The 25,799-nt window shown below is 44.0% G+C and overlaps 1 protein-coding gene across 2 annotated transcripts in view; it reads left to right on the top strand.

Moving 5' to 3' along the window:
- BOD1L1 (biorientation of chromosomes in cell division 1 like 1) overlaps positions 1 to 25,799 on the top strand; it is a 54,507-nt gene that overhangs the window by 13,402 nt on the left and 15,306 nt on the right. Inside the window, exons 6-16 of one of the 2 annotated variants that reach the window (XM_027971185.3) lie at positions 1,472 to 1,638; positions 2,731 to 2,842; positions 3,491 to 3,629; positions 4,663 to 4,735; positions 6,774 to 12,723; positions 14,777 to 14,841; positions 15,895 to 15,979; positions 18,142 to 18,185; positions 19,827 to 19,884; positions 20,813 to 20,883; positions 24,833 to 24,905. In XM_027971185.3, the coding sequence (XP_027826986.2) occupies positions 1,472 to 1,638; positions 2,731 to 2,842; positions 3,491 to 3,629; positions 4,663 to 4,735; positions 6,774 to 12,723; positions 14,777 to 14,841; positions 15,895 to 15,979; positions 18,142 to 18,185; positions 19,827 to 19,884; positions 20,813 to 20,883; positions 24,833 to 24,905 (6,837 nt within the window). Of the gene's footprint in view, positions 1 to 1,471; positions 1,639 to 2,730; positions 2,843 to 3,490; positions 3,630 to 4,662; positions 4,736 to 6,773; positions 12,724 to 14,776; positions 14,842 to 15,894; positions 18,186 to 19,826; positions 19,885 to 20,812; positions 20,884 to 24,832; positions 24,906 to 25,799 lie in introns of those variants that run through there. The other variant, XM_060417681.1, reaches the window with a different exon arrangement.

The following is a 25,799-nucleotide window of genomic DNA, read 5'->3' as shown; positions in this document are numbered from 1 at the left end:
CAGGGACACATTAAAATCAGCCAAGGGAAGAGGCAATAGGCTATATCGTCTGCCACCAGGAATGACATAGTCACCAGGAGTCATGAAGCTAGTGAGCACGGCACCATTTGAAACCCGCATCCGGGCTTCTAACTAATACCTTACGTTGCTCTTTAACATGTGATTAAATATTTGTTTATGATTTTTTGAAAAGTAAAAGATGTTGAACATTATTTGCAATTGCCTGCAGATAGCATCTGGTAAATTTGCCACTGACTCTTGAACCCACCTGCCAATGCAGGAGACATAAGAGACATGGGCTCAGTCCTTGGATCAGGAAGGTCCCCTGGAGGAGGGCGTAGTAACCCACTCCAGTATTCTTGCCTGGAGAACCCCATGGACAGAGGAGCCTGGTGGGCTACAGTCCATGGGGTTGCACAGCGTCGGACATTACTGAAGCGACTTAACACATACTTGAATTAGGGTATCTGTAGAGAAAATCATAGGCAAGAAAAAGTAGGAAGTTTCAGTGCTGTAAATGTATTAATATTTTTCAGTTGCTCCCCTTTTGCATCATTTTCTTAGTATCCATTTAAAAAACTGAATTAGCAGCCTCCAAAATGCAAGGGTAGCACTTCTCACTCTTCATAATTATGCTCATGAGGTCATTTCTGAGTACCGATGGAAGAAGAATGCTCTTATCCTGTGAACATTCCACTTTCTCTGACCAAACGGAAATCTTACTTCTAGATGCTTTATTGGGTCTTTTCAAGGTTTTTCCTGGACAGAGCTAGATTTTCTGTGTATGGGATCCAAAAGTAAGAAGACTGCTTTTATAAGAGTACTAAGCAATACTTAGTACCACTTCATTGCTTCTTGCTGTGTCATGGGGAACTTTTCTTCCTTCCCAGGGTAGAGGGGTTTTAGTATTTACTTGCTGTAGGTCCAATTTTTGGTTCTTGCCTCTTCTATAAGCGAAAGATCATAAATGGTCATTAAAATCTCAAGTTTAAAGTGTGGCTTGAAGGGAATTTGTTCAACTTAATACTGGTAAAGTATTCATGCCAAGTCTGTTGACATACAAATGAGGATTAATTATTTGTCCAGGAAACACAAGTAACTCTTAAGGTCTAATTTTTCTTTTTGATATGTGAGACGCTGAAAGAAAGAAACAGTATGTGAATCAGGAGGACGTCTCGGTGGTCCATTGTTTAAGACTCTGCGCTTCCTGTTCAGGGGGCATGAGTTTGATCCCTGCCCTGAGACATTCTGCATACCATGTGGCATGGCCAAAGAAGCAAACAAAAGAAAATTTAAATAAATAAAGATATGAATTATAGCCTTTAAAATTTTCTGAATTTTCACATACTGATCTTTCTCCTGTTGGACCTACAAATACCCTTAAACTACTTTGATATAGCTTTTGCCACTTGATGTTGATGTTAATTGCTGATTGACAGCAAAGCTCTTCTTTCTACTGACTTTCTTCCAGATGAAGAGAAGAACAAGCAAAACAAAACAAAAACTCAAACCAATGATCCCAGTGAAGGAAAAGCAAAAAATGTGCGGCATGCTTATGTTCACAAACCATATCTTTACTCAAAGTATTATAGTGATTCTGATGACGAACTTACTGTGGAACAACGGCGGCAGTCTATCGTAAGTCAGATTTGAGCTCTTGTTATGTTAACCTATTAAATCAGGTTGGCATAACTTGACTAGTCTGTTCACAGGCTACTGGTGAGCATTCGAAATGGTGACTTACAGGTTCCACCTTCAAGAACCTTGTCATTTAGGCAGAATAGATAAAAACATGATGGAGCTGTTCATATCATCATGATTGGTGAAAAACTGGTAACACCCTTGGTGTTTCATAGTATGGAAATGTTTGACCCGAGTATGGATCCAGCCATAAAGAGAGGTGGCATCAGCCGTTAACATATTATTAAGAGGGAAGCACAGTCATCCACATATTTCCTTCATTTGATAGTACTTCTAAGATGTACCACTGAATTATTAACAGCTTTTTAGAGAAACTGCTACCTCATTGTATGTATATATCAGTTTTAATAAGTTAAAATATGAAAAGTTGTGAAACAAAGAATAAGGAAATACTACTCCATTAAAAATGATTTGAAGGAAGCGCACCAAAATGTTAATGGGGGCTTCTCTCTTAAGAGGTTAGTTGATCAGGAGTTAGGCTCATGCTTAGGGTATTTGATACTTTGAGGCTTTGAGTTCCGGGCAGGAAAGAGATGGTAGAGTAACACAATGACTGGATCCTCCCTGGTTTGAAATACAAATACAGGAAGTCCCACACCCAAACCCTGGGTCCTGAGAGTATAGCCAGCAAGTAACATTTATTGTAGGACCATCCTGTCACTTGAATCTGCATTTCAGCTTTCTTTGAGAAAATCAGATAATTATAAAGACCTACCTCTACACTTGATGTTCATAGATATTTTTATAGGTAGCCTTTTAATTGGAATAACAGTTTTATTAAACCACCATTTCCCCAAATGATACCTTTAAATTGATGGCATTCTGAAAGTTAGTAAGGGAGAAATGTCACCTTCTGTCTCTTTTGAAACACATGCGCACACATAGATGTGTTTGTAGTGGTATGTATGCACTTTTACAGAGCCCATTAATTTGTAAGAACATCTGAAGGGCAAGCATATTTTATTTCAGGGTGTTTTTGCTCTTACTTGAGAATCTGTCAGCATAACTATGAATATTTTGTGGTTTTAGGCTAAAGAAAAAGAAGAGAGACTTTTAAGAAGGCAAATTAATAGAGAAAAACTTGAAGAGAAACGAAAACAGAAAGCAGAAAAGACAAAGTATTCAAAAGCTAAGACTCAAGGTATAAGAGATCTTAACTTTCAATATTTTAAACTATATACTTACCCCATTGACTTCTAGATATCAAGACAGCTTATGAGATATGATTATAAAATAAAGTGATAAAAATTGTATCTTAGATTTTTAAAACTATATATTTTAAGATGTTTAAGATTTCCTTTTTAATCTGATGTCTTTAGTCACTTGTTTATTATATTTCTATATCTAAGTTAAACATTCTATCACATACCAGATTACACAACTCACATAATAGCAGTTTATTTCCCAGTGATTATGGAATGAGTTATCACTGGAAAATTTATTGTTAACCTGTGAGTCCTCAAGCCTTGCAGTGATATTAATGGAATTCATCTATACTTACATTAACTAAAATGTCAAACATTTATCTGGAATATTTCACTGGACAAAATTGAACTTCCTCTGGACACTCATCTTGTTTGATGTAAAATACACACATGTACATGTATGAGCACTTAAAAAATATAAGACTTCTCCATCTACATAAAATGTTTTTATTCCAATACAACTTGAGATATTGAAGCTATTTTTTATTTTTACAGTGATTAGAAAATCTTAATGAAGAATAAAGATTACACTTGTTTATAAAACTGTGTTCTGAAACATAGTTTGTTGATTGCTTCTTCCCCAGGCAAAGGTAATGTAGACTTAGAAGAATCATCAACAAAAGGTTTGGAACCCAAAGCCCCCCGAATTAAAGAAGTCCTTAAAGAACGGAAGGTTTTAGAGAAAAAGGTAGCCTTAAGCAAAAAAAGGAAAAAGGATTCCAGGTACGTATTATTTGGCCACATTCACATTATAGTATTCTCTCGACAAGCTTCCAGAAGAGAGGCATTGAAAATGACAGGAAAGAGTCAGACCTTGAATGTATATATTATTCCATGTTTATGAAATAACATGGAATAGGGTTTTCTTTTCAGTATCATAATTCATTGTATTAATAGCTATGATATTTCAAAACAGCGTGTACTAATCTTTTGTGGGGGTGGGGGCAGACTTTATTTGATAATCCGATGGAACCACTGGACTCTCTGCCCAGAGAAATGCACGTGCATAAGCACAGAGTTGTCCGTAGAGTCTCAGAGAGTGTGTAGACCCTCTGGAAGCACGCGGGAGCCAGTCCCCTTCTGGACATTCAGTTACCTCTTGCTGACGGCACTGCCTCCATTCTCTAGTCTTTCCACACACTTCACTAGTATCTCAGGCTTCTCCCCGTAAACCAGCGTTCCAAGCCAGACCTTGTTTTTAGCACCTCATGATCATGATTAATTCCGTAAGAATTACACAGCTGAAGAGCCTGAGGGTTGCTGTGTAGGCGTGGGCTATAGCATTATTGGGCTACCAACAACATGCAGTTCTGTAAGATTATCTTAGACTTGAAGGTAACTAAATCAGTGATTTTAGCTGAACCAATAATCTGCAGAACTTAGAGGAGGTGGCTCTCATTTTTCTTACAGACTTTAGCCTTCTTGATCTGAATAAATAGAACTACTCTGTTTATTCAGAAGATAAGACTTTCAAAATGAAATTGTAGCCTATGTCATATTCATCTTCAAGCGACAAATCACAAATTTTTGTTTCAGGAATACTTTCCTGTAGGACCAAGAGTGGTCCACTTCACATTAGGGGTTTAGCTCTTCACTGTCAACCAAGAATAGGATTTAATTTGAAGTACACAAGTCTCTAAGTACAAATTAAGTGTTTTGTAGTAAAGAAAAGCTAAGCTTTTTTAAAAATCTTCCTGAGAAATTTAAATCACATTTTTTGGTTCAAAGTTCTTATTTCACATTTTGCCCCACCTAGGAACATTGATGAGAATTCTAAAAAGAAACAGCAATCTGAAGAAGATTCCAGAGAAACACTCAAAACAAGTGAGGTATGTCTTAATTAGTAAAACCCCACTTCAAATGCTCTTCTGTTAAGCCATTCAGTTGTTTGTAGTAAACAAATGCAGTCTGATTTTTTTTTTATTTTCTACCTTGAATAAAGTCTTTTACATTCAACATTCCAGCACTGCCATCCTATTATGGTCTAAATTCTTCATTTTGGCAAGTTGATTCTTGTGATCTTTTATCTGGATAATAGTTACTTTTCTTCTCCTTTCTCTTCCCCCAACTCGCCCACCTCTTGTTTCTTAAATTGATGATAATAAAATAGCCAGGAATAATAATGAAAAAGAGGGAAAAGCTAAAATCCCTCCACTAACAAATTATCATTGTTTTCCATCTCTCACCCACATATGTTCATAATTTTGTAGAGCAAATGTAATCTTGCATAGTGTTTTTAACATCCCCCCATACTCAGTTCACACTGTAACTTCCTAATTAATATATTCTGATGATTATATAGCTTACATTGATGAATATACTGTAATTTAAGCATTTCCTTATAGTTGAACACTTAGACTGTTTTTTAAGATGTGATCATTTTAAATAGTAAAAGTAGGTAGATAAAAATACCCTCAAAATGTTCAGTAAGTACATTTCTTCTCCTTTTTACTTGTGATAAACTTCTGTTTTCACTGGGTTTTAATCTTTCTATATGCTTTCATATTTATAATTCTATAGCTGAACTATCGAATATCTTAACACTTCTAAAGAAAGCAGTAATTATTTAGTAAGTATTCATAGCCAGTAAACATTCTTGATGTCTTTATGTAGATATTAGAGTCATTTAGTATATTCTGATATCCTAATGTCATATTATTAATATTTAATGAGAAATTCCTGTGGAAAATGATCTCGTAAGATTGTATTCACATTAATTCGTTAGAACTTATTGTAAAATTAGGTTGATGGCATCCCTGTTAGTTCTTAATTTGTGGAGTTTAATTTCAAAGTATTTTTTTAAGATCTTACTATGTCCCAGTCCCTATAGTAATAGTGTTTTAATCTTCATGTTAAAGTATAAAAAAGGTGCAGTGATAACCTGACCCAGAGACACAATTCAGCCCATTGTTTGAATAAGAATAATTATAGCTAGTTCATGAGTCCTTATTATAATAAGTGTCATTGGTCATTAACATTAGTCCAGTCAGTGCCAGACTGTGGATCAGGAGGAAGGTTTGGCTGCTTTGGTCTATTGGTATCTTCCCTTGGGTATGAACATATACATCTGATGTATATGATATGATTACTTTAGTTACCATGAGTTTCTCTGTGCATTTGAAGCTTCCTAAATAAACTGACTTACAGGTAACCTAAATTCATGAAGTTCTTATAGATAATTTGCATTTCTAAATTAAAATGTAAGAAAACATTATTTCATTGTAAAATTTTTAATTGCCTTCATTGGGTATTAAGCCTTTGGACTAAAAAGAACTAATGTTATTCTTTCAGCTTCTATTTATTAGTGACCACTGGGCTTTATTGGGCTTTAGCAATTTAATGTCTGAGAATGCCTCCAAATGCTTGGACATATCTCAGGAGAAAGAACTACTTTCTATAAAGATGCTGCTATATAGTGGGAAGAGTATTAGACCTGGAATGAAATTATCTGAACTCGTTGCTAGGTGTCACATTATTGAACCATCCTGAGTTTCAGGTTCCTGATGAATAGAAATAAGTTAATAATACCTATGAGCTGCTGGCAGAGGTGAAACAAGAAAGGTGTAGCATGTGGTAAAGAATTCACCTGCCAATGCAGGAGATGCAGGTTCGATCCCTGGGTCAGGAAGATTGCCTGGAGAAGGAAATGGCACACCACTCCAGTATTCTTGCCTGAGAAATCCCGTGGATGGGGGAGCCTGGCAGGCTACAGTCAGTGGGGTCACAAAGAGTTGCATGGCTTAGGAACTTAAACAACAACAGCAAGCATGTTACAACTTTCAGCATACTAAATGCACCCAAATTTTAGAATTGAATATAAAAACTAATCTTAGTAGGTCTCATATTTTAACTTTTATTTTCTTACAGCATTGTGAAAAGGAAAAAGCATCTTCTTCAAAGGATCTGAAGCATGTTCATGCAAAGAGTGAACCAAGTAAACCTGCTCGGAGACTTTCAGAGTCTTTGCATCCAGCTGATGAAAACAAAAACGAGTCCAAAATAGAAAGGGAACACAAAAGACGGACTTCTACCCCTGTTGTGGTGGAAGGGGTGCAGGAAGAGACTGACACAAGGGATGGAAAAAGGCCAGTGGAACGCTCAGAAAGTGGCACAGAAGAAGCCCAGAAACAGAAGAGCACGCTTAAAAACGAAAAGCATCTAAAGAAAGATGATTCTGAAACACCACATTTAAAAAGCCTGCCTAAGAAAGAGGTGAAATCCTCCAAGGAAAAGCCTGAGAAAGAGAAAACTCTTCCAGAAGACAAACCGTCTACAAAACATAAGTACAGAGGTGACGGTGCGCATAAGGCAGGGGATGAGCCCGAGCTTCACTCTCCCGAGAAGGGCTCGAAAGATGAGAATACGCAGAAGGCAAGTCAGCAGCCAAAACTCTCATCAGACGACAAAGCTGAGCGAAGAAGCAAACACCGGAATGAAAGGAAATTGTCAGTTTTGGGTAAAGATGGCAAACCAGTTTCTGAGTATATTATAAAAAGTGACGAGAATGTTCGTAAAGAAAATAAGAAAGAGAGACATGGGTCAGCCGACAAAACCAAGGCAGAGCACAAATCAAGAAGATCAAGTGATTCTAAAATTCAGAAGGACTCTTTGAGCTCCAGGCAACATGGAAGCACAGTACAGAGAAGAAGCGAAAGTTACTCCGAGGATAAATGTGATAATGACTTGACTAATGCAGATAGTAATTCAAAACCAGAAGAGGTGGTTCACAAGGAGAGGCGAAGAACCAAGAGCTTGTTGGAAGAGAAACTTGGGTTGAAGTCTAAGTCCAGAAGCCAAGGCAAACAGTTGAAAGCATCTGAAACAGAATCACAAGAAAATACCACAAAACTGGCGACCACTCCAAAACCAGAAAAGGAGAAGAACACTGAAGAAGGTGAGCCAGAGAGACAGCGGAAGTCCAGAGTTGAAGACAGACCTTCTGAGGAAAGCGGTGTGGAACCCACGTCAGAGAGTGTGGCCCCTTCAGCACATAGCATGCAGAGAGAGTCTAGTCACAGAGCGAAGTTGCCGCTAGCAAAGGAGAGGTGCAAGGGTGAGAAAGAGTCAAGCTCCACCAGACTCGAGAGAAAGTTGTCAGATGGGCACAAAAGCAGGAGCTTAAAGCACAGTAGTAAGGACGTGAAAAAGAAGGAAGACAACAAAACAGAGGACAAGGATGGAAAAGAAGTCGACGGCAGTCATGAGAAGCCCAGAGGAAGTAGTTCAGTCGTAGAAAAGAAATTAACTAGAAGGTTGTGTGAAAATCGAAGGGGCAGCGTATCCCAAGAAATAGCTAAAGGAGAAGAAAAACCGGCAGCAAACCCTTCAGGTGCTCCCAGTAGTTCCTCCCTTCAGAGACCCAAAAAAAGTTGTGATCCTGCCCTGATGCCCGAACAAGAGCCAATGGACATTGATCCCGAGCCAGCCATGGAAAATGCAGCGGAAGTCCGCAAAACCCAAGACGGCAGCAGTAGCTCTCAGCAAGAACTTGACTCAGAAAATGTTACGAAACAAAAAACTGCCACTGCAGTCCTAAAGGAGGAGTTACAGCCTCCCATGGGAGAGTCAAAAACAGCATCTCTGGCCTGTAAATCAGGGCGTGGAACAGGAGCTGTTGGTAATTCCGAAAAGCACGCCGACCATAGAAGCACCCTGACCAAGAAAATGCATCTCCAAAGCTCTGTGTCCAAACCTAACTCTGGGGAGAAGGAGTCCGCTCAACAAGAAACTCACGAAATGAATGTAGACTCCGAAACGAGTCACTGTTTGTTACCCCATGCCCCATCAGAAAGTGACGGGGCACAGAAGAATTTGAAAACCATCACCAGGCCCACCGAAGAACGCCTTGCTGCAGAAGACCCCACTCTTAAACATTCCACAAAGGTAGATCCCGCCCCGTCCTTAGGCTCCATGACTGCTGGGCCTCAGAAACAGTCTCATGATTCAGGGGTGCCTCCTTTAGTTGACAGAGGAAGTGGGTCAGAAGGTGCCACCGCCAGCACCTCGCTCGTCCACCACTCTGAAAGCCCTAAGCAAAGCTGGACTCTTGAGGAACCAGAAGTCCCTAGGGCAGGTGGCAGCAGAAAAGGCGATGCTGTTTCCACAGTGGGCGTGCCAGCAGAAGCCAGCTTGGAGAGCAGAAGGCGCCCTCCAGAAGCGGCACAGGCCTTCGCGCTGTGCCACAGATCAGGGGAGGCACACACGCCTGTTGGCAGTGAGGCAGCGGACAGGACAGTGGACAATGAAAACGCTGACAAGGAAGGTGGCTCGATGGATGTGGATGGGAAAGGGAGTAACTCAAGTTTGAAGCAGACACTTAGGGCTTCTGTAGAAAATGGCCACAAGGCTGGTGTTGCTGTTGATCAGGTGGTAGGCATGAGTACAGAAACAGATACTGTTGGACTTCAGTGGAGCAGAGGCCCAGGTGAAGTCGAAAGCACACCAGCTGATGCTGACAGAAGGCGTGGACCCAGTGAGGTGGACACCAGTGCTGAGAGCAGTGCCGTGCCCTCTGTTCTACATCAGAGGAGCGGGGAAGCTGAGATGCCGACAGCCAGGCCTAGTAGAGGAGAAAAGGCTTCCATCGCCAGCAGCACTGAGGGGAAGGACAGCGGTGTTCCCCTAAACCCGGTGATGGCCGGGACTGCCACAACCACATCTGCAGAGACGGTGGAGGGTGGGGTGGCCGTGCCTTGCACAAGCATCGAGGCGGACGAAGGCCTCACGACGGGCACCTGCTCCGAAAACCACCCTCTTCACGTCGGGGCGGAAGCGAGAGAAGGCACCGTCTTTGCCGCAGCCGAGGAAGGTGGGGGTGTCGTAACAGAAGGATTTGCAGAAAGCGAAACGTTCCTCACAAGCACCAAAGAAGGAGAAAGTGGGGAATGCGCCATAGCCGAGCCTGAAGAAAGAGCAGCCGAACCCGTGACGGCCCCTGCGGGGACCACCAAGGCTGACGCCAGGAGCGCAGCGACCGAGGAGAAGGACGACGCTGTGACCAGCGCAGGTTCCGAGGGCAAATGCGATGGGTCTTCAGGTGGGGACTCGGACCTCATGGAAGGAACAATCAGGTTTATCAGTGAGGTTGAGAGCGACGGAGCAGTAACAAGTGCGGGGATGGACATCAGGGAGGGGTCCCTAAGCAACGAAGAGTTGGATGGATTCCGGAGAAGCCCGCCGAGAGCAGGTCCCAAGAAGGAAAGCGAGGGGACAGTGACGTGCACAGGGGCAGGGGTCAGAAGAGACAGCAACGTCCTGTGCTCCGCAGCTGGAGTGGGGCCTCAGGAGGAGCGCAGGGTGACGGGGGTCCCCGGGGGCCCCATAGATACCCCCACACCCACGGCAGCCAGCGCCGCCCAGGAGGAAAGCGGCTCTGTGATGGACGGCCCGGAGGGCGAAAGTGCTGTCACCAGCACGGGCATAACCGAGGAGGATGGGGAGGGCCTGGCGAGCTGCACAGGTTCGGAGGAGAGCGGTGAAGGCTTTGCCCTGAGTTCCGAATCCGAAGAAAACGAAGAGAGTGCCATGGACAGCACGGTAGCCAAAGACCCCACTGATGCACCAGTGGTGGCCCCCGGCCCCTGCGACGATGAGGGCGTGGTGACCAGCACGGGTGCCAAGGAGGACGAGGACGAAGGGGAGGGCGTGGTGACCAGCACGGGCCGGGGGAACGAGGTTGGGCACGCGTCCACGTGCACAGGGATGGAGGAGGAGAGCGAAGGGGTGTCGGTCTGCGAGAGTGCAGGAGGAGACGCTCAGCTCGGCCCTGCCGCGGGGCGTGTGGACGCCGAGGTAGGCGGCACCGTTCCGCATGCGTACGAGAGTACCGTGGACAGCGTGAGCGGTGCCGAGAAGGACACTAAAGACGCGGAGATCTGCTCTAGCGCCAAAGGGGTCGTGGAGAGCAGCGTGAGCAGCGGGGCTGCAGGGAAGGGCATGGCGGCTCCCGCTCCCGAGGGTCGCCAGGGGCCCATGACCAGCGCAGCTTCAGACTGTAGGGACGGTGAGCTCAGCAGAAAGGAAAAAGCTGACGACACCACGCCCTCCACCGGCCTGGTGGGGGACAGTTACGAGGGCCTCGTGTCCGCTGCTGTCCCAGAACATGAGCCTCCTCACACGTCACCGAGCGAAAAAGATGAGGGTGTCATCACCTCCGTGGAAAACGAAGACTGTGACGGCCTTGCGGCTGGCACGGCCACTAACAGTGTCGCCAACCAGGCTGGTGTGGCTGGGGGTTCAGGTGAAGGGAAGGGCTTGGTGATCTCCACCAGCACAACAGATGATCTCACCCCACAGCTCAACACCGTGGTAGACATGAGGGCGGGTCATTCAAGCTCCTCTAGACCTGAAGAGAGCACAGAAGGCCCCAGAGTGAACATGGAGGAGTTCGAGGCCCCCATGCCCAGCGCAGCATCGGGTGACGGGAGCCAACTCATGGCTGCGAGAAACGAGGAGAAAGACGAGTGTGCCATGATTTCCACGAGCATCAGGGAGGAGTTCGAAGTGCCCATTTCCAGCGCAACAGCCCTCCATGGTGCCCAGAGTCCGCAGCCGGTGGCAGCCATGGAAGGCAGAGCCGAAGGGCTGGCCCCGGTGAGCGCCGATGACTTCGAGGGGCCGACGCCCAGCGCGCCCGCGCAAGCCGAGAGCCCCCTCGCTTCAACCAGCAAGGAGGAGAAGGACGAATGTGCGCTCATTTCCACCAGCATCGCGGAAGATTGCGAAGCCTCTGTGTGTGGTGTGGCTAGGGAAAGGGAGCGTGAGCAACCCGTCCTGGAAGAGAAGGATGGCAGCGCCATCATCTCCACAAGCTCGGGAGAGGACTGCGAGGGCCCTGTGTCCAGTGCTGTCGCTCGAGGGGACGCCCAGGCCTCGGTCACGCCGGTCGAAGAGGCGAGCGATGCGGCCATGATTTCCACCAGCACCTCGGAAGGCTGTGAGGCGGTCATGGCGGACGCCGTCCCGCAGGAGGAGGAGCTGCCTGCGGGCACGGGCACAGAGGACGTGAGCGATGCCGCTGTCATCTCCACCAGCACGGCCGAATGCCTGCTGGCCCCCGCTGGTCTCAACAGGCATGAAGGGGTTCGTCTGAGTGCAGGCAGCCCCAAAGGAAAGGATGCCCCATCAGCCACGAAGATGAGCAAGCTTGAGGCCCCTCTGTCCAGCCTAATGGCCAAGGACAAGTGTCAGTGTTCTGGGCCCTCCACAGGGGGAAAAGAAGTGGGCTCCGTGGTGGCAGGGGGCACCGGGGAAGGGCATGACCAGGCGTCGGTCAGTATGCTTTCTGCGAGTGTCGGGATTGTGGCAGAGAGCGGCGAGAGGCTTGGCAAGGACTGTGCAGACAGAGTTCAGAGAGAAGATGCAAGGCCCGAGGCAGGGACATCAGGGGGCAGCACGCCAGCGAGGTGTCCAGCAGCGGGGAGCAGGGACTCGCCTGTCGACCCGCAGGGACCAGAGCAGGGGCCCGAGGGCACCTCCGTCAGTGTGCGCTGTTTGACAGCAGTCAATCCTGGTGCTAAAACAGCTGATGACCAGCAGGGGCCTGAGGAGCGCTTGAAAACCACCACCCCTGAGTGTATTAATGGCCAGGAGTCAGAAACGGCTCCTTCCCACACAGCATCCCTTCCCACCGCCTACAGTGTAGCGCTCTCAGCTCCTAAACAGGAGCAGAACTTGACTAGCAGGAGTGACCGCCGTGGCCAGCGCACTGTCCCAGCATCCACTGAGGAAACAGGAGACGATAACCGCGTGACCAAATCCCGCCAGCAAGACGGTCTTCAAGTCACTGTTTCTTCTGAGGAAAATTTGTGTGATCGAGGTGAGACTCTTAAGTGCAAATTTTCATGTTTTATAAAGATAATTATATGTAGAGGACATTTAAGATGGTTTTGGTTGTGAAAGTAAAGTTGCTCAGTCGTGTCCTACTCTTTGCAACCCCATGGACTGTAGCCTACCAGGCTCCTCCATCCATGGGATTTTCCAGACAAGAACACTGGAGTGGAGTGCCATTTGCATCTCCAGGAGATCTTCCTGACCCAGAGATTGAACCCAGGTCTCCCGCACTGTAGGCAGACACTTTACCGTCTGAGCCACGAGGGAGGTTTTGATTCTAGAATATAGCAAAATCACTGTCATCCAACTTGAGAGCCACGCTTCTCTGAAATTCAGTTAGTCTTAGGCCCACTTCTCATGTGCGACGTGGGCAGTTAGGAGGCTGCCAGCTGTCTCATCGGCTGGACAAGTGTTGTCCGCAGGACTGTTGCAAGTTACTAAACATCTTTGGCCTTCAGGCTTCTTAGCAATCAAAATGAAGGCACCTTACAGCAGTGTATGAGATGAGCATCTTTTTTTTAATCACCCTCATTTTACAAATGAAAGTTCAAAGAGTTTAAATAACTTGCACTGTACTCGGATGCCTCTTAGGAAAAAAAAAAATCACATCTGAGCCTCAGCTTTCTGTTGTGTGCGAAGGGGACAATAGCTCAAAACAAGCCCCGTTCCAGTCCTCATGTGACTTATTACAGATTCCAGGTACGTGTCAGTTCAGTCTAGCTGGCTGCTTCTCATCGAGGAAGCACCTTATGTTTTATTTAGCAGCGTTTATTGTTCATGTAAATAGGCTAGTTTCTGGTTTAGTATTTGAAGAAGAAAAGAATTGTGTTCCCTCCTGCTAGATTCCAGAGAATGCCCAGTCTTGTTGGAAACTTGTTGGTACTTTTCAAAGGTGTAAGCTTGGAGCTCAGTCATTGATTACCACTCATCCACCCACTTCAGACACGTTATACCAGGTACCGCTGTGGATTCAGAGATGATGGGAAGATGGTTGTGAATCCAGCTACGTATTGTGTTTAGGCTGTGACACGGCACTGTGACAGGTGCTTAGGACAGGCTTAACAGGATGCTATGAGAACTCGGAGAGGGTACGTGGGCTGGACAGGAAGCGAGCAGGGATGCTGTCTTCCTCTCCACTCTGTGTAAATGGGAGCAAGCTGCACTTTTAAGCTGAAGTATCACCTAAGTGCTACTCTGGAGGCTGAGGCCAGTAGATTTAGTCCTGTTTCTTATGGGGACTTAGGAGACACTAAGAGATGTTCCAAGGGTTGAAATAAATGACTTAAAACTTTTCTGTTGACTTTAATTTAGGGTGAGTTGAATGCTCTGGAAGTTTCTATGACTCAGCCATTGCTACAGTCTGTTATTCCTTCTGCCTCCTGCCTCTCCTTCCCTTGAAGGAGCAGAAATAGAAGGACTTTTAGCAAGGAGTAAGCCCACAGCCTCCTGGAGAAAGGAAGGGTTTTCTTGGGAGGCGTCTGTGTGGGCAGGTGAGAGGAACAAGTCTCAGGACAGAGGAGAGAAGGAAAGGGATAGGTTTGAGTCTACCAGGGAAAATTCTGTTCCCTTTTTATCTGTTTCACAGTTTCTAACTTTGTGTTCAACTTTGCTGTGTCAGCACAAGCAAGTAAAGTGAATCTGTTCACAAATCACCATCTTCATTAAGAAAGTATCTCAGTGGCCTTGAATGTTTTCTTTTAGGGACAAGCTTGATATAGATATCTATAGAAAAATACTTGGACATAAGACGTCCTCGCAAATGATAGCATATCATTCTTTGTGGCCAGCCAGCATAACAGCCAGAAACATTTTTATACACATCCCATCCCCCCGAAATGAGTGAATGACCCCTTGCCTTTTATCTGAGAATTTTCGGATATATTCCCCTTTATTGTTTTCTACTGACAGCAAACTAAAACAGGACGGAGGAGGGCGTAGCATGTCCGGGTAACAACTAGACGACATTCTGTTACCTTTTGATTCAAGATGTAGTTTGCAAGCAAATTCTTAAACTGATTGAATGGTTTGCATTTCTTTAGGCAGCAAAGAGTCCCCATCAAATGCTGTGGGAAGATTGGGACTGAAAACCAACTTGAAACCTGAGGTATGGCTGATCATTCAGTTATGCTGAACTGCCAATGGTGTACATACCTTTTCACCATGTACAGATACATGTACACAAGCAGAATGCAGCCCCGGCTCTCACTGTACCGAAGCTATTTCAGTTCTGTTACTGACACGTCGTGTGAGGGAAGAGCTCAGAACCTCAGTAGTCTCAGCTGATAGCACCGTCATCAGTTCCATCCACTCAAACCAGAAAGCCAAGTGTCAGCGTCAGTCACCCCTCGTTTCATCTATTGCTGGTTCTCATAGTTTCCATTCCCAAAATGTGACTTGAATCCACCTATTTCTGTTTCTATGGCTGCCACCTAGTCTGAGCCTCTACCCCAGTAGGTAGTGTCCCCATTCTGCTTCCTCTCCAGCCCTTCCTCCAGTCTTCACCCAGCCCTGAGAGTTAGCTTGAAAAACATAAACTAGGTCATGTCATTGCTCTGCTTGAAATTTCCAATGACTTCTCATTGCATTTAGAATAAAATCTAGTTTGGGAGGAGGTTTTCTGGTTCTTCTGTCACAGCCTGTGTGCTTTAAACAGTTTAGTCTCCATGCCCCCTTCCAGCCTGATCTCCTGGCGCCTCCGAGTCCACGGGACAAGATAGTGGTAAATATGGGGGCTGTGAACGCAGTGCGGAGGAGCCTCGACTCACAGCAGGGTCAGTGGGTGGAAGGGGATGGCTTGCAGGAGGACTTTGGAGTGGACTTCTGCAAACAGTTCGAAGTGTACCCGAGGACACAGAAAGGGAAGAGCCAGTCATGAGTCCTGGGCACTGCAGTGTTTCAGGGATGAGCTGCGCTGAGACCTCAAGCCTCTTGAAGAAATGAGACCAGATCAGGAAGGGCTTATGTGTTGTACTCAGTATTTTACTTTAGCGCAGTAGGAGAGCCACTGATGGATGAAATACGAGATTAGTTTTACCTTTTTGTTCCTAAAGGTTGACAGGATGCTGAGTGTTTTGTTTAATTCCCTTCAGGTGAATTAAACTTACCTTCTTATTTCAAAAACCTCATTTACCTTGTTATGGTGCCTTGGACTTTTTAGGTATTTGTGCCATCAGAGGAAGAGAAAAATCATGAGATGCCAGCACCACCAGGAAGTTCAGGTGGGAGAAAGCTGAGTGGAACAGGTAAACTCCTTTAGCAGTTGTTCACATTTTTTTTTTCCTTATGTGTGGGTTTATCTTTTATTATCACTTAAAATTTATAGCTAATATGTAATAAAACATTGACAGGCTATATGGATTTACCTATCATTTTTTTAACATAGATTAGAGAAAACTCTTTGCTATTTCATTTTTAACTTACACTTTTTCTTCATAAAGCATTAACATCAGTCAAAATCACGTAAGGTTGTGTTTAAATCTGATGTCTCCAAATAATTGTGGCCAAACGAGCTGCTTTGGAACAGACCCTTGCTCTCGCCCACAAGTATGTCTCTATGGCCCTCCTTGTCCCTCCAGGTGCCATCACAAGCTCATTTCCAGAAGGCTAGTCTGCGCCTGTGTGCCCACTTCTTTTAACCTCAGGCTCTTGACCCCTGGGGTCTGGCCGTTGCTGCGTCACTGAAGCTCCTCCCCGCTTGCAGAGCCTCTTCTCAGTCTCTCTCTGCACCAGTCTTCAGTGTCCACTAAAGGTGTGAAGGGAAAGGTCTCAGCCTCAGACAGGGTTAGGACAGCAGCTCTCAAACACGTCGGTCTCAGGACCACTTTACACGTGACCTCATCTGAATCTGACCACCTGCCAGAGACCCTCACTACAGCGCCATCACGTTGGGGATTGCATTTTTAATAGATGGGGTGGGTGGCAGTATATTCATTGTGAAGGGGACACAAACATCCAGTCTGTAGCATTCAAAACACTGAAAAGTTCAGGCAAAGCATGATCCAGGAGCAGAGACCTCTTTCAAAGGCCCGATTTCTTACCTTCTCTCTTAATCCCCAGCAGAAGTAATCGCTTTCCCATTCTTGGCCTCTAGGAAGATACGTTGTGCTGTCATTCATGGCTGAAGCCCTGAGACTTGTGATTCAGTTTAGGTGCCTGAGTTACATTTTCAGAATTCTTTTTAAACTCAGCTGTATGTTGTGGGCGTCCTTCATTGTCAGCGTATGCAGACCGGCTTCCTTTGTTTCAATAGTGGTCTGCAACACACGGCCCCCGTGCTGTTGGGTCTCTGAGTGCCCTCCAGTGTTTGTAGTGTTTACTGTTACAAATAACGCTGCAGTGAGCTTCCATATGTCTATAATCATGTACTTCTCCAATTTTTTTTGAAAAAGTGAACCGAGAGGTCAAAGAACACACACATTTAAATTTTCATTTCAAGCACTTGCTATTCCCCCTAATTTGGAGACAAATATTGAAGAACAAGTAGGTGTGTATTTGGTGGACCAGACAAAGAAAGGCAGTGTGTGAGGAGTGGTGTGTATAAATCCTCAACCAGGGCTATCTGGGGCTGTCAGGGTGGGGACCTTCCAAGGCAAACCATCTGAAAGGGCAGCCTTCAAAGTACGTGACCACAGGAACCTTATAAGCAGAAATACCAGGGGTTCCTGGAAGACCACCCCAAGACCTGGTAAGCCACTCGTCCTGACATGTTAAAACCCTAACGATGACTAATCTTCCCAAAACTTGGATAGATGGTATTAGTTAAAATTCCTGTGTATGTATTATAGTATACATAATTAATATCCCATTTGTTAATTGTCAAGAAGGTAACATTTTTGGATTCTGAAGTTCTTTGTTCCCAGAGTTGTATTTCAGACTGTGTTTAGGTACAGTTCAATAAGAGATCTACTTACGTAAAAGGAAGTTGTTTAAAAGAAAAATGTGTGTTCTGTCATTGTTGAGTAGAAACAGTAGGCCTTGTACTTCAGGCTTCCAAAGAATATAAATAGACCTTTGCTGTTTGAGGGGATAGGCTCTAACTTTTCATTTGATGGGATTATTTTTAAATGAACCAGTGTTACCCTGTCACCTAACGGTTACAGCACAGGCCTTCCTCACCTTCCTTCCAAGCCTCAGATCGCCGACATGGTTAAATCACTGAAGTGATCCAATGGATCGCTGCCATTACTCTAAAAATGCAGGGAACGTTACTTTTGTTGTTTTTCTGGTCGTGTGACAGAACATAGATGGTATGATAGAAAATAATTGGTCCAAAATTTATCATTCACAAAGGCAGCTAGGCCACTTAGTGACACAGTCTCACTTAATTAAAAAGCTCTCAATTTGTTTCTCTGTAGTTCGGAACCAGTTTCCAGTTTCCTTATTTCTCATTTTTGTCTTTGAACAGTTGAACTGCAGAGGGAGCCTTCGCTGGCGATTGAATCACCAAATGTAAGTCACCATAATTGTTTGAATTTTGTTGTTATCACTTGGGATTATTTTGGTTTGAGGTTTTGAAAGTGATTACATTTAGGGGAGGGGCTGGCCACGCGTTTCTTTAGGAGATGAGGCCATTGGTAGTGTGCTCTCCATTGAAGTTCAACCTAGTCACATCTTTAATTTCATGTTCAACTTTATCCACTGGTGTCAGGAAATTTAGTTGCTTTTCTCAGAAACAAAAGACTTACTCTGAATTCGGCAGCCCTGTGTTCTAGTAGCTCTTTAGGCCAATATCATGAGACAGAACCAAGGAAATAGGGAAAGGTCCAGATCCCTCAGACTCGGGAGCTCCCCTGGTAATCTTAATGAAATTCTTTGACGAATTGGGAGCTTTCTATTTTTTATTACTATAATAGGACTGCAAATTGGACTGTGGTGTTTTAAATTATCCTGGTGCTATAGACCAAACCGACTTTACGAACTTCACTGTATATCTTCAGGAAGTGTTTGTGAATCCACTAAACTGTAATTGCCACGAATACGTATTTTTTTCCTAGCTGTGGTTCTCATAATCCCTTTTGTCCTTGAAGGAATTTTTTTTTTTTTTTTTTTTTTGGTCTGTCTTAATGCGTAGAGAAGAGCACATTTTGTAAAATGCTTGTGAATCACAGATAGTCACATTCTTTCCCGTGTCACTAGGAGACTCAGAAGAGCCCTGCTTCCCACCAAACACCTGTGGTGTCAGGGGGCTTACCTCCCCCTGTTGAGACGTCCCAGGCTGTATCTAGACCCTCACACCCAGTCTGCTGAGTGAAAGGGAGAGAAGAGCCCCACTTGGTTCTGTTCAAGAACCAAGAGCTCAAAGGATTCGAAATGTGGCCGTGTCTCCAGGCCTGCCCCGCCATGTGCTGCATTCTGCCTTGTTTCCCTGAAGCCCCCAGCAGCTCCCTTTTTCCTATCTGAGCATGTCTCTCCTTTCCAAATAGGAAATTTTGTAGCTGGGGCTTACAATGTTGTAGGATATTCTGGGGGCTTCTTAGGGGCACTAGTGTGGTAAAGAACTCACCTGCCAATACAGGAGACATGAGAAACTCGGATTCAGTCCCTGAATGGAGAAGATCCCTGGAGAAGGGAATGGCAACCCATTCTAATGTCCTTGCCTGGAGAATCCCAGGGACAGAGGAGCCTGACGGGTACAGTCTATGGGGTCGCAAAGAGTCGAACACGACTGAAGTGACTGAGCATGCATGAGGAATATTCAGAGGCTTTCCCTCAAAAAAAAAAAATAAAATTGGCAAGGTTTGCCTGAGGGAAACCTTATAACAGATGGACAAAATCCCTCAACATTTTTTAAAAGGAAAATCACGAAGGATCATTGGATGGAAAGAGAATTTCCAAAGTTCTTTCTCTCTTTGTTTCTTACTCTTACCATAACTGCTTTAACAACAAGGAGAATAAACCCAGTAGGATGCTAATTTGTTAAAATGAAACTTCTTCAAAAAGAAAGTGTCCTCTACTCTCGAACTGGGTGAAATTTAAAACAACATGTTTACCAGTCCCTTTAAGTGTTCTTACAAATGGCCAGATTATTTTCTAGATATTCAAGATTTTTGTGAGAATATCCATAAATAGCCTTTTCTATTGTGTGTTTAGGTCGAAAATGCAGGCTCAGAAACAACTGAAATTCATGGGAAATTTTATAGCAAAGAAGGTAAGTTAATGAATTTCATAGTATAATTTTAATATTAGTTGTAATTATCATTTGTTGAATGCCTTTTATGTGGCAGGCCCTGTGCTAATTATAATTACTTGGAAAATTTTATCATGTAACTCATATAATCCAGTAAAGTGTGTGTTCACAACAGCATCACATCTGTAGTTGAGGTAACAGACATAGAGAGTGGGCCAGTGGCTCGTTCAAGGTCATGAAGCTTATAAATGGTCCCTGGCCTTAAATAACAACTAGAGTTTGCCAGGAACCTCACATTGCATTTGTCCAGTGTTAGTACAGAATGTATAGTCCCCTGTGGTTTGTCTCATAGGAGAGGTTCTGTGCTGTGTAGTTGACTGTGTTGCCTTCTGACTAGAAGCCTCAGTGTGATAGCAGACCAGGGCCGGCACATTTATGTGCTCGTTGCCCGGGAGTCAGGCATTACTCCACGCAACCTGTAGAGACTGCCAGCTCCAGAGGAACAATTTTGTTCTCTCCCTGTTCCAAGAATGGGGAAAGGGGTCTTAATCCCCTGTACAGTTATTTTTTATTTGTATTGCTTCGTCTGTTAATGGACATTTAGCATGCAAGTGTGACTTGTCCATGAGTTCCAAAGAGCTGTATGCATGGTGTGCTGTGTTCCTTGGACACTTGCTCATGCTCTGCTGCTCAGGAGCCAGGGGGGAGTGGCCTTGAGGTCTGCCGTGTAAATGCCAGTGAGGCTGTCCCCGCCTTGAACCCTGCTCACTCATTCTAGAAATGAAAGTCATGGAACTTAACCTGACGTAGTTGTGTAAGGATCACATAACAATTGCTTGTCAAGTCCCTTCCTCTTTTCCTTTCCCATTCCACACATGTGCCTAAAGTAAGTATTGGAGTGAATACTTAAGGGTTTTTTTTTCTTTTTTCTTTTGTATTTCTTACTCAGAGATATCCAATGGTGGAAAAGACAACACAGAAACCATAAGATGTCATAGTGTCGAAGCAAATCCTAAAGAGGTGGGTTTTCGTAGGAAACTCAAGCACTTCATGTTTTATGAATAGTGCTTTCTCCTATGCTCAGGGCTTTTAGCTCTCTGTATAGATGAGAAATTAAATGTATTGATAGGTATTAAGAGTTCTCTATGTCTGTGTTACTTGTTTATGCTTTTGTAAGATTAGGTAATTTAGCAGGTAGCAGGATTATTTGGACATGTCCATACTGTTTTCTAACCTAAGTAAGACGGTAGGTGTTGCAAGAGGGCATCAGAGGGCAGACACACTGAAACCATAATCACAGAAAACTAGTCAGTCTGATCACACAGACCACAGCCTTGTCTAACTCAATGAAACTAAGCCATGCCATGTGGGGCCACCCAAGACGGATGGGTCATGGGGGACAGGTCTGACAGAGTGTGGTCCACTGGAGAAGAGAATGGCAAACCACTTCAGTATTCTTGCCTTGAGAACCCCATGAACAGTATGAAAAGGCAAAATGATAGGATACTGAAAGGGGAACTCCCTAGGTTGGTAGGTGCCCAGTATGCCACTGGAGATCAGTGGAGAAATAACTCCAGAAAGAATGACGGGATGGAGCCAAAGCAAAAACAATACCCAGCTGTGGGTGTGACTGGTGATAGAAGCAAGGTCCAATGCTGTAAAGAGCAGTATTGCATAGGAACCTGGAATGTCAGGTCGATGAATCAAGGCAAATTGAAAGTGGTCAAACAGGAGTTGGCAAGAGTGAACGTCGACATTCTAGGAATCAGCGAACTAAAATGGACTGAAATGGGTGAATTTAACTCAGATGACCATTGTATCTACTACTGTGGGCAGGAATCCCTTAGAAGAAATGGAGTAGCCATCATGGTCAACAGAAGATTCTGAAATGCAGTACTTGGATGCAAGTTCAAAAAAGGACAGAATGATCTCTGTTCGTTTCCAGGCAAACCATTCAATATGACAGTAATCCAAGCCTGTGCCCCAACCAGTAACACTGAAGAAGCTGAAGTTGAACGATTCTATGACCTACAAGACCTTTTAGAACTAACACCCCCAAAAGATGTCCTTTTCTTTATAGGAGACTGGAATGCAAAAGTGGGAAGTCAAGAAACACCTGGCATAACAGGCATATTTGGCCTTGGAGTATAGAATGAAGCAGGGCAAAAGCTAATAGAGTTTTGCCAAGAGAATGCACTGGTCATAGCAAACACCCTCTTCTAACAACACAAGAGAAGACTCTACACATGGACATCACCAGATGGTCAATGCTGAAATCATATTGAATATATTCTTTGCAACCAAATATGGAGAAGCTCTATACAGTCAGTTCATGTCAATGTATGGCAAAACCAATACAGTATTGTGAAGTAAAGAAATAAAAAATTAAATTAAAAAAAAAAAAAGACTGGGGGCTGACTGTGGCTCAGATCATGAACTCCTTATTGCCAAATTCAGACTTAAATTGAAGAAAGTAGGGAAAACCACTAGACCATTCAGGTATGAGCTAACTCAAATCCCTTATGATGATACAGTGGAAGTGAGAAATAGATTTAAGGGCCTAGATCTGATAGATAGAGTGCCTGATGAACTAGGACGAAGGTTTGTGACATTGTACAGGAGACAGGGATCAAGACCATCCCCGTGGAAAAGAAATGCCAAAAAGCAAAATGGCTGTCTGAGGAGGCCTTACAAATAGCTGTGAAAAGAAGAGAAGCAAAAAGCAAAGGAGAAAAGGAAAGATATAAGCATCTGAATGCAGAGTTCCAAAGAATAGCAAGGAGAGTTAAGAAAGCCTCCCTCAGCGATCAGTGCAAAGAAATAGAGGAAAACAACAGAATGGGAAAGACTAGAGATCTCTTCAAGAAAATTAGAGATACCAAGGGAACATTTCTTGTAAAGATGGGCTCGATAAAGGACAGAAATGGCATGGACCTAACAGAAGCAGAAGATATTAAGAAGAGGTGGCGGGAATACACAGAAGAACTGTATTAAAAAGATCTTCAAGACCCAGATAATCACAATCGTGTGATCGCTCATCTAGAGCCAGACATCCTGGAATGTGAAGTCAAGTGGGCCTTAGAAAGCATCACTATGAACAAAGCTAGTGGAGGTGATGGGATTCTAGTTGAACTATTTCAAATCCTGAAAGATGATGCTGTGAAAGTGCTGCACTCAATATGCCAGCAAATTTGGAAAACTCAGCAGTGGCCACAGGACTGAAAAAGGTCAGTTTTCATTCCAATCCCAAAGAAAGGCAATGCCAAAGAATGCTCAGACTACTGCATAATTGCACTCATCTCACACGCTAGTAAAGTAATGCTCAAAATTCTCTAAGCCAGGCTTCTGCAATGCATGAACCATGAACTTCCAGATGTTCAAGCTGGTCTTAGAAAAGGCAGAGGAACCAGAGATCAAATTGCCAACATCTGCTGGATCATGGAAAAAGCAAGAGAGTTCCAGGAAAACATCTATTTCTGCTTTATTGACTATGCCAAAGCCATTGACTGTGTGGATCACAGTAAACTGTGGAAAATTCTTAAAGAGATGGGAATACCAGGCCACCTGACCTGCCTCTTGAGAAACCTATATGCAGGTCAGGAAGCAGCAGTTAGAACTGGACATGGAACAACAGACTGGTTCCAAATAGGAAAAGGAGTACATCAAGGCTGTATATTGTCACCCTGCTTATTTAACTTATATGCAAAGTACATCATGAGAAACACTGGGCTGGAAGAAGCGCAAGCTAGAATCAAGATTGCTGGGAGACATATCAGTAACCTCAGATATGCAGATGACACCACCGTTATGGCAGAAAGTGAAAAGGAACTAAAAACCCTCTTGATGAAAGTGAAAGTGGAGAGTGAAAAAGTTGGCTTGAAGCTCAACATGCTGAAAACTAAGATCATGGCATCTGGTCCCATCACTTTATGGGAAATAGATGGGGGAACAGTGGAAACAATGTCAGACTTTATTTTGGGGGGGGCTCCAAAATCACTGCAGATGGTGATTGCAGCCATGAAATTAAAAGACACTTACTCCTCGGAAGGAAAGTTATGACCAACCTATAGAGCATATTAAAAAGCAGAGACATTACTTTGCCAACAAAGGTCCTTCTAGTCAAGGCTATGGTTTTCCAGTGGTCATGTATGGATGTGAGAGTTGGACTATGAAGACAGCTGAGCGCCGAAGAATTGATGCTTTTGAAGTGTGGTGTTGGAGAAGACTCTTGAGAGTCCCTTGGACTTCAAGGAGATCCAGTCAGTCCATCTTAAAGGAGATCAGTCCTGGGTGTTCGTTGGAAGGACTGATGCTAAAGGTGAAATTCCAGTACTTTGGCCACCTGATGCGAAGAGTTGAGTCATTGGAAAAGACTCTCATGCCGGAATGGATTGGGGGCAGGAGGAGAAGGGGACGACAGAGCATGAGATGGCTGGATGGCATCACCGACTCAGTGGACATGAGTTTGAGTGAACTCTGGGAGTTGGTGATGGACAGGGAGGCCTGGCGTGCTGCGATTCATGGGGTTGCAAAGAGTTGGACACGACTGAGCGACTGAGCTGAACTGAACTGACACTGTTTTCTTATATACTTCCTTTCATCAGCCTTTTAATGAGCTACCAAGAGAGCAGAAAAATGCTGCCAATTAATTTATGACATGCCATCAATTATAAAACATAGATTGACTTCAGAAGTGGTAAAATGAGGATATTTTTAACATATTTTAGAATTGTCGAAATACATTATGAAGTGAAAAATAGATTTGGATATTTTTTATGGGTTTATATTCAAATCTTTAAAAAGACTCAACCTTGCGAATGACTCTAGTCTGAATCTAGATGACAGAAGTATCATTCTAGATTTTTCAAAAGATTTGTCTGAAGGACTAGAAACTAATGCAGTGTGCTCCCGTTTAAGTAGAATTGGATCCAGGTTCTACTGCCTTTAATATAGCCACTCTTAATTCCAGGTTGAAGAGGAAGAAAGGCACGTACCTAAAAGAAAAAGAAAGAAGCAGTACCTCTCTTCAGAAGATGAACTGGGTATCTAGAATATACATGTTCCTGTTTTAAATGTCTCTGAAAATCTTATTATTTCCGCATCCAAATAGTGGGCCAGTAGCATAGAAAATTCTTGAGAGTAGTAGTCGTTTACAAATCTTGAGTCTCGTGTGTTTCCAGACCAGCCTGACTCCTCCAGGGTCTTTTCCGGACTTGATCTAGAAGCTAGGTTGTTCCCGGCGAAGACCCAGCCCTCAGAAATCACAGAAACCCAGGCTCCCTCTGTCACCTGGGCTCCGGGTACCCCTGAGCTGCTCATTTTATGTCATGAACGGAGGCCGCGCAGAACTAGTAAAGCACTCTAGTCACAGGCATGCAATAGTGACCCTTCTGTGCTTCATGCTGCTGGTTGTCCGTAACAATGCCAGCCCATAGAACTTGCTCAGAGGTGGAAACATTCCATGTTTGTTTTGCCTACTGGCAGCTACGAGGCACACAACTATTGAGCACTCGAATGTAGTCACTGTGAATGAAAGGCTGAGTTTTTAGTTGTATTTGAATTTAATTAATTTAAATTTCAGGAGCCGTTGTGGCTAGTGGCTCCCATTTTGGACACTGCAGAGACTTTTATAGTTTAATACCTGACACAAAATGCAAACTCAGTAAATAACATTAAATAATATGTGAGAAAAAAATGGATAGTTACATACTTTACTTTTTTGGTTTGGAACATGTTTAGTAATTATTGAGTTCATACCAAAGCTAGGTACCGTCTCTAGTACTTTATACACATCCCCAATAACTATGTGAGTCAGATATTGCCGTTTTATAAATAAAGAAATTAAGATTTTGAGAAATTATGACTTCTTCTCTACCAAGTAAATCTGATTCCCAAGATTATGGTCTTCATCACTAAGCCATACCACTTAGATGGTA

The sequence above is a fragment of the Ovis aries genome, chromosome 6, assembly GCF_016772045.2.
Source record: "Ovis aries strain OAR_USU_Benz2616 breed Rambouillet chromosome 6, ARS-UI_Ramb_v3.0, whole genome shotgun sequence".
NCBI lineage: Eukaryota > Metazoa > Chordata > Mammalia > Artiodactyla > Bovidae > Ovis > Ovis aries.
The sequence above is the reverse complement of the archived record's forward strand: the minus strand, read 5'-3'. Positions and strand labels throughout refer to the sequence as shown.